At 43.4% G+C, this 14299-nt stretch overlaps 1 protein-coding gene across 3 annotated transcripts in view; it reads right to left on the reverse strand.

Moving 5' to 3' along the window:
- ERCC6 (ERCC excision repair 6, chromatin remodeling factor) overlaps positions 1 to 14299 on the reverse strand; it is a 72647-nt gene that overhangs the window by 18865 nt on the left and 39483 nt on the right. For all 3 annotated transcript variants that reach the window (XM_061405679.1, XM_061405678.1, XM_061405680.1), the window contains 3 exons: positions 11504 to 11639; positions 929 to 1099; positions 250 to 426 (listed from right to left, as the gene is read on the reverse strand). In XM_061405679.1, the coding sequence (XP_061261663.1) occupies positions 250 to 426; positions 929 to 1099; positions 11504 to 11639 (484 nt within the window). The remainder of the gene's footprint in view (positions 1 to 249; positions 427 to 928; positions 1100 to 11503; positions 11640 to 14299) is intronic.

Genomic DNA, 14299 nt, shown 5'->3' on the forward strand with positions numbered 1-14299 from the left:
AATTTGCACCATTATATGCTGTCCAGAACGAATTCACTCGTCTCATAAACCTGACTGCTCTTGAATATTTTACATGATTTTTTAAAAGCTCATCTGGAAAATTATGTGCTTTTGAGCAAAAATAACTGTGATTTTTATAAGCTGGGTCATTGGCCTTACATTCTGAAAGACTTGGCTACAAAGTATAGTACTTAGTAGGACTGTTTTAAGTATTAAAATGACAGAAATGTTACCTGCCCAATACATTACCTGTACCGGGGAGGCGTTTGAATACCCCCCCATGGTGATGGGGACTGAGAACTGCTCCATAAACACAGGCAGTGTGCCCAGCTTTCCCGGGAAGATGAAGTCGAAGAGAGACCACAGCTCTCGCAGGTTATTCTGCATCGGTGAGCCGGACAGGATGATGCGATGAGGCGTGCGGAACTATTACAGGAAAGAAAGGACTTTGCTATTAAATTCATCTTTTAACACATGATCACCAACCCTACCCCAAAACACTCCCATGCAATCCTTTCATTTAACACAACTACATATCATTTTGGTCTCCTCTAAAATGTAGACATTTTACGCAACTTCAATTCTTCAATTACACAGAGAAAAAATATACATATACATAGATAATGTATATATATGGAAGAATTTTTCTTACTGTTCAAGTTGAAGACTATGGACTAGAGTTGGATGTGGTTACACTCTAACAACTGATCTATACAAGAGACATTCAGTAACATCAACAATTAGAATCTGAGGAAACATGATTAAGGGTAAGAACAAAAAGTGTTCAGCATTAAGGCAAAACATGTATTTCAAACTCCTTATGCAAAAGCACGAGGGAAGATTCCCTAAGGGTGTTATTAAAAGCAGAGAGTGTATTCTCAATGAAACACCATCCGCCTGGATACCCCCCTGTTGTAAGAGGTCACACCTGTTTGCAAGCAAGGGTGACGGCAGCATTTGGATTCCGAATTTTGTGTCCCTCGTCCAAGATCACATAGTGCCAGTCATGCCTGCTGATATCATCTTGCATCAGTCGAATGTAGGAGTAAGAAGTGATCAAAATCCCGTGACAACGAGCAATGTCTCGAACTAGTTTCTCCTACAACGATGACAAAACGGCAAAGCCAGTTTTAAATAAGTTAAATGAACGTGACTGTTTTTTTCCATTCTTTTTTTTTTAATTGGAGGATAATTGCTTTACACGTTGTGTTGGTTTGTGCCATACAATGTGAATCCGCCATAATTATATATATATATACATATGTATACACATACACACACACACACACATCCCCTCCTTCTTAAGCCTCCCTCCCCTTCCTAACCCAAGCACGACTCTTAAAATCTACCTTTCAACCATGACACAGTCTAAGGCACTTTATAAACATGTACATAAACATAATACATACAACCTAGTTACGTACTATCACACTGGAAATCTACTTTATGTTTCATTAATCTATAAGCTGTAAATGCTGATAATATATTCACTATTATGGGGGAAGAGAGTCAAAGAAAACCAGAAAAAGATGTAACATGTAAACACTTGCCCAACTTTTATTTTTCCAAAACATCCTTTGTGTTACTCCATATTAAACTTCCTTCCATATTAAACTGGGCTTCCCTGGTGTCTCAGACAGTAAAGAGTCTGCCCATAGTACAGGAGACCTGGGTTCGATCCCTGGGTTGGGAAGATCCCCTGGAAAAGGAAATGGCAAACCACTCCAGTATTCTTGCCTGGAAAATGCCATGGATGGAGGAGCCTGGAAGGCTACCATCCATGGGGTCACAAAGAGTCGGACACGACTGAGCAACTTCACTTTCACTTTTCACTTTCATATTAAACTTAAAACAACAAGGTGGATGAAAAATGATTTTTGATTTTAAAATGAAAGCAAGAAAATGAAGGAAAAGTCAAGGCAATAAGAAGGACAAACCCAGAAGCTCTAACGATGTGTAACATGGATTCAAGGAGGACAGAGCACAAGGGATTACAAGAGGTGACTTTTTAAAATGATACCAAAACCTTCTGAGAAGACTAGAGTCCATGGAGCAAAACACTGCTGAGTGCCAGGCAGACACACTGAAAAAGCCGCACACCCACATATATGCCGACTAGATGTCTGAATTCCAAAAACAAAACCAAACAAGAGAAATGCTGCAGCTTCTAATTAGAACAAAACAGATTTTTAAAAAAGATTCCCTTCAGAAGAAAAGGACTCTACCTGTGTTGAATATCTTTTCTGCAACACTAAAAATGTCAGAGAGCAAAGGGAAAATCTTTCCATAATTCTAAGGAGAAAGCAAAGATTCTGCAATTCTGCACTGATCCAAACTAGCAGTCATGCTTGCCAGAAAAAAAGTAAATTCCACCTTCAGACAGTCAAGGACAAAAAATAAACCAGCAGGAGGTGGCCTTGCAGTGGCGTGCTACATCCAGCTGGTGCGGGGCGCCGCCACTGTGAGAACGCAGTCCCTTTGCCTGGTGGGAGGAGGGAGCTGAGGACTCCACACTCTGCACCAGAGTGGACAGCAGAGCTCCCCACCTGAGGCTCAGCACACACGGGGAGCTCACAGCACCTCTGAGAAAGGACGGAGGTCCTTACCTCAACTTACCGATGACAGAACTGTGGCTTAGAGAGAGTAAATAATATTATCAGGCCACAGAGCTGGGAAGAGGTGGAGTGGGATTTGAGAGTAAAAAAAAGAGGCCAACTCCAGAGCTAGTATTAACTAAGCATTAGGCAACACTGCGGAGAAGGCAATGGCACCCCACTCCAGTACTCTTTGCTGGAAAACCCCATGGACGGAGGAGCCAGGTGGGCTGCAGTCCATGGGGTCGCTAAGAGTCGGACACGACTGAGCGACTTCACTTTCGCTTTTCACTTTCATGCCCTGGAGAAGGAGATGGCAACCCACTCCAGTGTTCTTGCCTGGAGAATCCCAGGGACAGGGGAGCCTGGTGGGCTGCCGTCTATGGGGTCACACAGAGTCGGACACGACTGAAGCGACTTAGCAGCAGCAGCAGCAGCAGGCAACACTGCCTCTTAATAATGAAAGAAAATATTTTTAAGGGACGATTACATGTAATATACTTACCAATCTTAAATTACTACAGCAATAATTAAACATTAAAATAGTTAAATAATTAAATGTTAAAATATTATTTTAAATACTAATGAAACGGCTAAGGATCTAAAATACAGATCCTGTATATATATATATGTATAAAATATATATATAAAGGATGTATTTTTGCATTACTGCAAGTCCAGTATAACAACCAAGAGTGAAAACAGGAGAAAAATAAGAGTGTACTAAAAAAGAAAAATCCCTTCTCCAAGGGTAGAATGGGGTGTACACAGGTAATGAATCCTGTTCAATTCTTTACCGTGACAGAAAACAGGCTAAAGTACATTTGCAAAAAACGCAAGCCCATTTGCTGATTAATAGCTGCTGCTGCCGTTCAGTCACTAAGTCATGTCCAACTCTTTGTGACCCCATGGGCTGCAGCCCATTGGGCTCCTCTGTCCATGGGATTCCCCAAGCAAGAGTATTGGAGTGGCTTGCCGTTTCCTTTTCCAGGAAATCTTCCCAACCCAGGGATAGAACTCGGGTCTCCTACTTGGCACGCAGATTCTTTAACACCGGGAAGCCCTAATAATGGTGGTTCAGTCATGTGTCTTCGGCATAAATATCAGAAAAGAACCAGACTGTAGGACTATCAAACCACTGTAAGGCAAAGAAAGGAACAGGCAACAGACAGGTGGTTTCAGACCTAACTGGAGAAGGCGATGGCACCCAACTCCAGTGCTCTTGCCTGGAGAAATCCCGTCGACGGAGGAGCCTGGTGGCCTACAGTCCATGGGGTCGCGAAGAGTCAGATTCGACTGAGCGACTAAACTTAAAAAAACTAAACTTCAGACCTGACGTTTATTTCGGGGTTGCCATGTGACAGTGGGCTGGCAGCAGTGACATCTTCCACTAGGAGAGCATGGCCAAAGCCCAGACTGGCACTGAGAATCGAGTACACGGACGATTAAAGACATACCAAGGAAATGCAAACAAAAACCTGCGGGACACGCCACTGCTTCTCAGAATTCCACCTCAGGAGACAGAGGAAGACTAAAGGCAACTGAAAGTGCAAAAGTTAGGTACAAAGGAGCCGAGGCTCACCGTCCGTGAGCTCCTTTTGACGACTCTTAGCAGAGCCTCAGCCCACATACAGGCCCTCATTCCTCACACCCCACTGAGGCGGAAATCAAACCTAGCAGCCATAGCATGAGGTGAAAAAGGGAGAGTGAGACAGTGAGATAAAAACAAAAACCAGGGACGCTTAAGGACAAAACTCGCAGAACTGATAGAGAACGCATGTGAACAGCTCTTTGAAAAGACCCCAAAAGAGAGAGACCTCTGTAAAGTCAGCCTGCAGAACGGACTGACCCGGCAACGTGGGGGACGTCAGTTACACAGAGGCAGCACACAGAAGAGCAGCCACGCAGCGTTCGATCTCACGCCACCCGAAACCTGAGAGGATGCGCGCTAAAAATAAATAAGTTACCGAAATGGACCCAAGAGAAACGAAACAAACCCATCAGACCATACTTAAAGACTTGAAAACAATGCTAAACTTTTCCCACCAGAAGTCTACTAGACCCAAGGGTTTTAAAGTGAAGTAGGTATCAACTCTGTGATTTAAATGGCCCCAAAATACAGAACAAGACTAGCAAAATGCTGTCTTCAAAACCAACAGAAGCAACATACTCACATGTACTCCTCACTAGAGATTCATTGCTTTATAAATAAAAATTTAGCACTATATTAAGTGAATAAGGCATCACAGGAGCAGAATCACTAAATATTAGGAAAACCAATACAATTATTCATATAATCATACATCATATAAATTTTATAAATTCAACATTTTCAAAAATATTACCTTAATAAACAAAGAATTAGAATATTTTTTAATTCAATAGAATATAAGGGGTGTAACACTGACCAAGACAACTGTGAAAGAGGAAGAGAGAAACTGTCTTATATGAGACACACCTCAGGGCTCACCTAGAACTTCAGAGGTAAGAGCCATAACGCCTGGTGCTAGTGAAGGTTCGGCAAGTGAGAGCTGCACCACTGACATGACGCTGCTGAACCTCCTCCCCGTTCATGACGTGCAGTCCCTGCACAAGACCGCACAGAGGCCACAGGGAGTTAACCATCTCCTGACTATCTTTTGGTACCTTATGATGAATACACTGCCCGCCTCCACCCACTTCTCCCTGACCACAGTGCTATCCACGGCCTCGGGCCCCACCATGGCAGCGAGTGTCCAGCGAAGACGTGCAAGGTGTCCAGAGATACACTGCTCCACCTTGCACTCATCCCACCAGTGCTGAGATCCCACCTCTGGCTGAGTCAGAAGCCAGAGGTGATTGCAACAGCTCCTGTGCATCTTAATTTTCCACTGGAATTCTGAGCAGGCAGCCATTGCAACTCTACCCCATCTCCCCCTCCTCCTGGGAGAGCAGCGGCTGCTAGAAACCATGAAGCAGGCAGGGTGAGGGACAGCAGCAAATGGACGCACAGCCACGTCCTATGCCGAGTTCCAGGCATGGAGCTGTGTGCACAGAAACGGGAGAGGAGAACAACGACTGTGTGGGGCCTGAAATACGGCAGAAGTGAAATTACCACTCATGTTTCTAAAGTGTCCACTGCATCAGAGCCAAACCCTGCCCGTGTGGGTCCACGTGTTCATGGCTTTGGAACCGCTCGCTGCTGAATTCACCAGCTCAGCACCGTCATCCCACTACACTCCAAGGAACACCACCCTGAACTGGATTCTGGACGTCCCTGTACCCCAGTTAAACAAATGGGATGCTACGCCGCCCAGTTACGCACCACAAGGGCGATGCTTAGCTTCATGGGTATGTCTAAGAGTTGAAATTTATTTGGAAAATTCTGTGATTTAAGCTATAGCTATCGAAATACAAATTTTCTACTATATTCAGAAAGATGTATGATGATGAGGAAGAATCAAACATGCTTTTATAAAAAAGAGGAAGAAATTTGCTGAACGTCTGCCCTGAAAATACAACCTCCATTTAACAGCCTCTGGGTAAAAACACATCTAAGACTATTTGTTTTCACCTGATTCAATCTCAGAATTCTGTAACTGCCTAGACCAGAGTTTCAATAATGGTGAATTGTTGAATATTATGGAGGTCTCTATCCAAACACTTAAGACAAATCATCTCGGGCGGTCTCCAAATTAAAAGCTTGTAAAATATGTAACCTCTCCTAGTTTTTGCAATTAATAGGGTACATCTGCAATTAGCCTGACTTACTGAATGCAGCGCTGCTGTCATTAAAAGATGTCTGTGAAAGTGCTGCTGTTATTATGGAGGCTCAGGAGACCAATCCCTCCTAGAGGGCAAACAGTGGACTGGTGGAAAGCAGCAGCCATAAATCACACTGTCAGGCAGCAAGGGGAGCCGGGAGGAGCACAGGCACGTGAAGGCCATTCACAGCAAACGGCCCGGCGCTGCCCAGGAAGAGTTTACTGCACCTGTAATTAATTAAAATTTCCTTCAAGCCAAATCTTTAATAAACAAGGATTTGTGCTGACAATGAAGAAAAAAGGGCCCCGGCAAGATAATTTTACAATATCCTTTACAGAACAAGCGCAGCATCGATCATCTCTCGTATCAGGTGTGCACGCCGTCTCGAAAGTTAACAGGAACTAACATCGCTTTGTGTTATAATTTGTGTACTTGGAGCGGATCTGAAATATTTAGGATGCCTAAGGGACCACGTGGTCCTTTTCTACTTTTGTTATGTTTTCTCTCGACTCCCAGCTTTTAAAAAGCCAAGTCTTTTCATGCTAGCGTTTCAGAAAACGGGCCTTTTTAAAGAACATGCGATGGCAGTGGTGCCAGACGGCCCATCCTTGTGTGGACTCTTCTCTGGTCACACCCTGCCTTTCCCAAAAAAGAATTTTAACATTCTCTTTCACTGTATCCACTTGGAGCCAATGTACCTAGACACAGGGTGAAAAAGGTAAAGGATTGTGAATATCTTTGATAAAGCGAGTGTGAACTATCTCAAGCATAATCATACTGAATCAGTCAGAAGCATCAGAATGTCTTTTCTCAAGCACTGAGATGAAGAGGCCAGCCACACTCTGTTTTCAACACCAGGAATCACCTGGGTGAACGCTGCACGCTGGGGAGCACACTAAGTTTACTGTGCACCCGTACGAACCCAACACATTCTCAAAAGATTACTAAAAAAAATACCCATTTTCAGGAGTTCAAACAGGGCTGAGAGAAGCTGAGCAGCTTGCCAGGTCACAAAGCTATAAAATGGCAGACCCAAGACCCAAGCCCTGGCCTGGCAATTGTAACATCTAAGCCTTTAGATCTTTATGCCACTGCTGCCTTTCCTAATCCTATGGCTCTAAATACCATGAATGAATCAAAATGATCAGTCTCCTTGAATTATTAACATCAAAACTATTCCACAGTATTACCATGTCCTACAAAGCAGGGAAAGGTGAGAGAGCTTTAAAGTGACAACTGCTTCAGAATATAAGCAAAACATTTCTCACGAGACATCTTCCAACAACTTGAAAAAAGGGTACTTAATAATTAAACAAACTTTACTACACAGTGCTAAAGATGCCACCACCTGCTGTGAGTTAGTAAGTATTATAAAACTGTCTTATTATCTTTTCATGTATTTTCTTTCCCCAAGAAAATGGTTAGTTTTCCAAGCCAGTTAGAAACATAATATCCATTTTTTGCAACTCAAATAACATCACACACCTAAGTATTGTATTTAACATTCAGAAAATGAAGATCATGGCATCCGGTCCCACCACTTCATGGGAAATAGATGGGAAACAGTGGAAACAGTGTCAGACTTTATTTTTCTGGGCTCCAAAATCACTACAGACGGTGACTGCAGCCATGAAATGAAAAGACGCTTACTCCTTGGAAGCAAAGTTATGACCAACCTAGATAGCATATTCAAAAGCAGAGACATTACTTTGCCAACAAGGGTCCGTCTAGTCAAGGCTATGGTTTTTCCTGTGGTCATGTATGGATGTGAGAGTTGGACTGTGAAGAAGGCTGAGCGCTGAAGAATTGATGCTTTTGAACTGTGGTGTTGGAGAAGACTCTTGAGAGTCCCTTGGACTGCAAGGAGATCCAACCAGTCCATTCTGAAGGAGATCAGCCCTGGGATTTCTTTGGAAGGACTGATGCTAAAGCTGAAACTCCAGTACTTTGGCCACCTCATGCAAAGAGTTGACTCATTGGAAGACTCTGATGCTGGGAGGGATTGGGGGCAGGAGGAGAAGGGGACGACAGAGGAGGAGAAGGGGACGACAGAGGATGAGATGGCTGGATAGCATCACTGACTCGATGGACGTGAGTCTCAGTGAACTCCGGGAGTTGGTGATGGACAGGGAGGCCTGGCGTGCTGCGATTCATGGAGTCGCAAAGAGTCGGACACGACTGAGCGACTGATCTGATCTGATCTAATTCAACAAATAAAGATTAATCAACTTACGTATCAAGTTTCTCTCCATTAGAAAAAGGGATCATAAAAGATAATGAGAAAAGGAAAATCCTAGATTCCTAGTAAATGAGATTTCAACTGACCATTAAGGAGATTCAGAGCCTGAAAATGTTCTTATCCGATTTGATCATTTGATTGAAAATATTGGCCACATTTTTTTTTTTGCATGGTTGCTGAATATTCATTTGATAATTCAAAATTATGCTGTCAACCAAAATGAATATTAACAAAGATAATACAGGATTACATGGTGAGAGAGGTGGGAAGCTAAAAGGAATTTAGGGAAGAAAAATGATAGCTAAGCTCCATGAGAAATTGCTTGATCATTTGATATCTATTTTCCAAAGGAAAAACTTTAAAAAATTTCAAAGTTTAACATCTGCAAGTTACAACAAAACTTTAGAAAAATAATAATAATCTACTGAATAATAATTCTGGCATTATTACACTGTTAAGCTTCCCAAAGAGAAATTCTCTTCCCTTCCCTATTTTCTCCAGCACTGAATGTCCCTATACCAGAGTGCTGCCATTTTATTTAGACAGGACAGCCAGTGGCACAGAATGTTTCCCCATGGAAAAGAGGAATTTCAGCCTACAGGATGGAAAGGTAGACATCAAATGCTGGCTTAGCGGACAGAACAGCACTTGCAGGATTTGAAGTGTGATTAAGAACTGTAAACTCTGTTGCAATTTAACACACACCTGTAAGCCAACGAGTGTGCATGGTGGTAACAACACTCTGCACACAACAAAACACACACAAAAGGAAGCAGCAGAGCGATCAGATGCCCCTCAGTGCTTCATCCAGAAGCCAGAGCTCTGACCTCAGAAATGTTCAGAAAAAAGGAATTTTGTTTCCAGAAATGGAAACAAGGCCTGTGTGGAGGAATTAACACATTTTCCATATGCTTTCATCACAAATAATAAACTGATACTAATATTAATAATAAACTGTGTTTCTAAGTGGATAGTATGGTTTGAAAGATACAGAAGAACACCTTTTCAATCTTTTGCATAACAGCTTACATCTTTAGGGACATGAGACGCTTCATAACGGAAAAGGAAGCATACAAAGAGTTAAGGGTCAGAGTAAAAACACAGGCCTCCTTACTTTTCCTCAAAACTTAAGTAAGAAACTTTCAAATTAAAGTCCTCGGTAAACCATTAAGTACTAGAAAAACTATGAACAATTATATGTATGCACGTATCTGTGCATAACCAGACATCTCAGAAGGTGCAGATCACTGTCAAAAAAAAGTGAATAATCTGTTCTTTAAGGTTCTGTTTGCCCTCCAAGCAAGTTAAGGAAGCAAGACTCATCAACAGAGGCACTGACCAATGTCAATTCTATTTCCATTCGTTAGTCAATGCATTTCATTTGCTTGAAGGCTGCTTTTCAGGCTAACAGAGGAAATACAAGTGGGCCATGATATGGTGAAGGTGTAACAGAAAAAGCACAGAAGAAAATAAAAGGATAAAGAGGAACATGTGAAAAATATGCTTTTTAAAGATATGCCATCAACTAAAGAATTCTAGTACAGGATTCTGCAATACAAAACATTAAGAAATGTCAAAAGACAAAGAAGTGAAAAAAGCAATCAAAAATATTTTACAAGGGTGATAACAAGATAGTTATAACAATTTAGTTTGACTAGAAAAATGATTGAAACTTATTCTCATGCTACTAAAAAAACCACTTTTTAAAAACTGCAGCGTTTACCTCACTTCATTAATTATTTCAACTCACTTGTTTTCCATTTATCGTTTAAAATTCAGGGCAAAGTCAGCTGGTTTCAACAACAGCTAGTAAAAGCAAGATTCCACCTCACCAAACTTGAGCTACCAAATTATAGATACTCCTGTTTCACTTCTAACAAAAGCTCTGCTTACTCATCATCATGAACAAATAGGAATTTGGAGGAAAGGGGGTCTTGGCAGAATTACAAAGACATTGGAGCTTAGTGGCTCACATGTACTTAACTCAGCAGGGTGAACACCAGCCCTCTCAGGGGCACTGCTCTCACGGGCATGCAGACCTCACTCGCGAGCTACGACAATCAGCAGAGAAGGCACGAAGACCTCACTCACGAGCTACGACAATCAGCAGAGAAGAGCTCATAACAAACTGCCACTGCTCATCTACAGAGAAACCTGCAAACCCCAGTGAAAATGTGTAATTATCATCTATTCAGCTATAGGGGCACTTGGGGTACAAAAATGATGAAGACATAGTCTCCACTCTGCAGAGTTTACAGTCTAGATGATAGACAGAAATGAGAATTAAAAAAGCATAATACAAGCTATCTATGCTACCCACAGAAGAACAGATGATAAACTTCCTTTTGGATGATGTGGCTAAAACAACAAGTAAGTGAAGAAATGCCACCTTCAAAGAACAGTGATTATACTTAAATGGCAATCAAGGATTCAGAGAACAAAAAGCAACTTAATTAACTAAAAGGCAATAATACAAATAACGAAAATGTCAAAATGGCAGGCTGTTCTTTTGCTCATTAAAAACACATTTTAAAAGCATGTTAACAAATGCCTTTACTGATTAAAATACTAATTGCATTTTGTACCTACTTTCCTAAAACTGTTAAAGCCAGTAATGCCTCAAATCCAGCCAGTTAACTACTGCATAAGGCCCTTGATTTCTGGTCCCACTCAGGGTATCAGGCTTGTGTTTCACTGGACAAGAACATGTCTTGTCATCACCATGGGCTGTTAGAATGATAAAGCCTGCATTCACAACTGTTCTGAAAATACAGAGTTCTAAAATGAATCAAGAACAATCAATGCATGAAAGAAATATCAGAACATACATCTGAGAAATAAATGGATCAAAGCAAAGACTATCAGGTAAAATGGAAGGTTTTAAAACAAAAACAAGCAAAAAGGTGCTGAAGTATTGTAATGTTACCTTCTTGTGGGTAAAGGACCCGGTTTCGTGCAGAACTGCCACTCTGAATGCAGGCCACCACGTGTGAAACTCCTTCACCCACTGATGCATCACCGTTGTCGGACAGACAATGATGGTCGGACCCAACCCCTCGAACCTGCACCCAGAATGTCCAAGAGGAAAAGACAGCCGTGAATGACATATACGGATGATTAACTGCCAAAACATGAAAAAAGAAACAAACAAAACTCTACAGCTCAAAAAGGAAAATCCTACTGAGGATAAGCCCACCTGGTGAAATCCCTACAGCCCCATTCATCAATGAGTGGACGCATGTATTAAGAGGAACCACCAGCTAATGTGTTAAAAATATCATCTACAGTGAAGTAAATCAAACAAAAACTACCTAACAAGCAAACTTTTCTCTCTTCTTCTATTCCAGATTAGCGAAGGCATAAACGGTATATATCAACCTAAGTGAACATAGAATATGTTCTATCAGTTTGAAGCTTTATAGTTTATCAAGAGTTTTCACCCACAGGATTTCACTCAGTCTCACAGCTCAGGGAAGCCAGCAGGATGAGAACCCTGCAGTGTTCAGGCTGCTGAAGACTGGTGTGCCCAAGGTGCCACAGTTACCAGGAGACGGAGCGACGCCTCAAGTCAGTCTTCTGACAGCTGCAGCCCGCTTTTGCACTACAGCATGCTATTCGCTTCTCCACGTGATACAGAACCAGTGGGTGAGCGCCAGTGACCATTTCTCCCAGAAAGCCCCAGTCAACAGAGCTCAAGCGTCACAGTGTTGTGGAAAACAGCCGAACACTACAGAGAAAGAGCCTTAGCAAGAGCCGCATCTGACCAAGCGATCCCAGGCAGACATTTGTGGACGGAGATACAAGAGCCTCAGCAAGAGTCGCTGCTGACCAGACGATCCCAGGCAGATATTTGTGGACCAGATACACGCTGCAGCGTTCTTTGTGCTGCAGAAAGAGTGGGCGCTACCTGAACACCTGCAAATAAGAGACAGGCTAAACAAACCATCCTCTTTCTTTACTACTGCACAGGCAAGTAGCTAGGAGCACTGCCTGGGTCTGAACCCCAGCTCTGCACAGCTCTGGAACTTCAGTTTCTCATCTTAAAATGGGAACAACAGCCAGTTATATGAAGTTTAAATCAGTAACTATAAAGTGCTTAGAATAGTATATACTAAATACTATTAGAGTTTCGAGGTCTTTCTAAAAACCACATAATTTATGGAATCATCCCAATTCATTTACACATAGGGAGCCAGAAAACTGGTCATTGCCACCATGTCAACATTCATCTCTCCCCCTTTTCCTTCTGAACGGAACAACTTTGTGCAGGTGCCCCCTCTTCCTTCCCAGACATGTACTTGATGGGACTCTGACCACCGTCTGGTTACGGCAAAGAGGGAAGAAGCTGGAAACACAGTTCATCTTCAGCCTGTTAGCACACAGCATTCCCCTAGAGAGGCTCGCCAGTCCACTGAGGGGTCTGGGAAGACTGGCTGGCTCATGGTGAGGAAGCACTTAGGCTCTAGGTCAGGGGTCGCGTCATCTCTTGGTCTCTCCTGCTGCATGTGAACGAGGAAACAAGAGCTCAGCAGCCACTGGCAGTTGAGTTCCTGTGCAAAGAGATCTTATGACCACAAGAAGAACTGGCCTCAGGAGAACCTGGGCTGCCTCTGATGACGCTGTGTCTACAATCTGCCTCCTTGGTAGGTTCCTAGATGTAGCACACGTTATGTAAACATTTAACCCACACTGAAGCCAGGATTCTTTCTACTGGCAGTCAAAATATCCTGATCCATAGTATACCGCAGGCACCTGTCAGTCAGTGCCCTTCCGCCCTGCTTCCTGCCTGTCCACATGGAACCAACGCCCTTTTCTTGTCTGAGCCCAGACCCCACTACATCAGTGTTTCTACCACTTCACCTTCAGTCCTGCTGAGAGACGGGTGCCAGTCGGTGCAGAACATGAAACCCAAGCCAGAGTCAAACTAGCGGTGGGAACCTCTTCCATACGAGACTCACACTCGGCCACCAGCGGCAACCAGGAGCTGAGACGGACAGACACTGGGGCCTTCATGGCCTACCTCTCACTCTGCAGCAGAGTCACCGGCGCCTTCAAACTCTCATTCTCTGTCCCCTGCCTATTTCTGCCCACAAGGATGTGGAGTATCTGAAGCTACCCACTGCACACACTCTCCCCATGCTACCATCTCACTAACCCTCACAGTTTCACTCACTCTCTTTACACTGGTAACGTGAATCTAGGTCTTCAGCCCCAGTCTCTTTTCTGAGCTCAGAAGTACCATTCGCCCAGACGTCCAACTGCCGGCTGGTCCCTCCACACAGATGTCCCCACAGCACCACAGGTCACCCTCCCCTGAACTGTCCCTCCTCCCAAATTTCCTGATCCAATGGAAAGAGCTGCCACCCATGCTCCAGGCACCCTCAGTGGAAATCCAGGCCTCTGCCCACTGCTGTTCTTTACCGCATCCAACCGACAGAGTTCATGTCACACACACTTCCTCTCTGAGTCACTCTGTCTCTCCACTGCTAACACTCCCTTCTGGCCACTACCATCTCTTACCCAGGATACTGCACTTTCTAGCACCATCTTTTCAAGAAAGCACAATCAGAATGCCTCATCCCTTTGCTTAAGAGCCTTTTCGTGTTTGTCCCTCACTCTTGAGATAGTCCAAACACCTCACCCTGCTGTCTGAGACCACGAGGACTGGACCTCGGGCCGCCTCTTCAGCATCACCTCTCTCCAGAGCCCTCGTCCTGACCGG

This window comes from Bos javanicus, chromosome 28 (genome assembly GCF_032452875.1).
Source record: "Bos javanicus breed banteng chromosome 28, ARS-OSU_banteng_1.0, whole genome shotgun sequence".
NCBI lineage: Eukaryota > Metazoa > Chordata > Mammalia > Artiodactyla > Bovidae > Bos > Bos javanicus.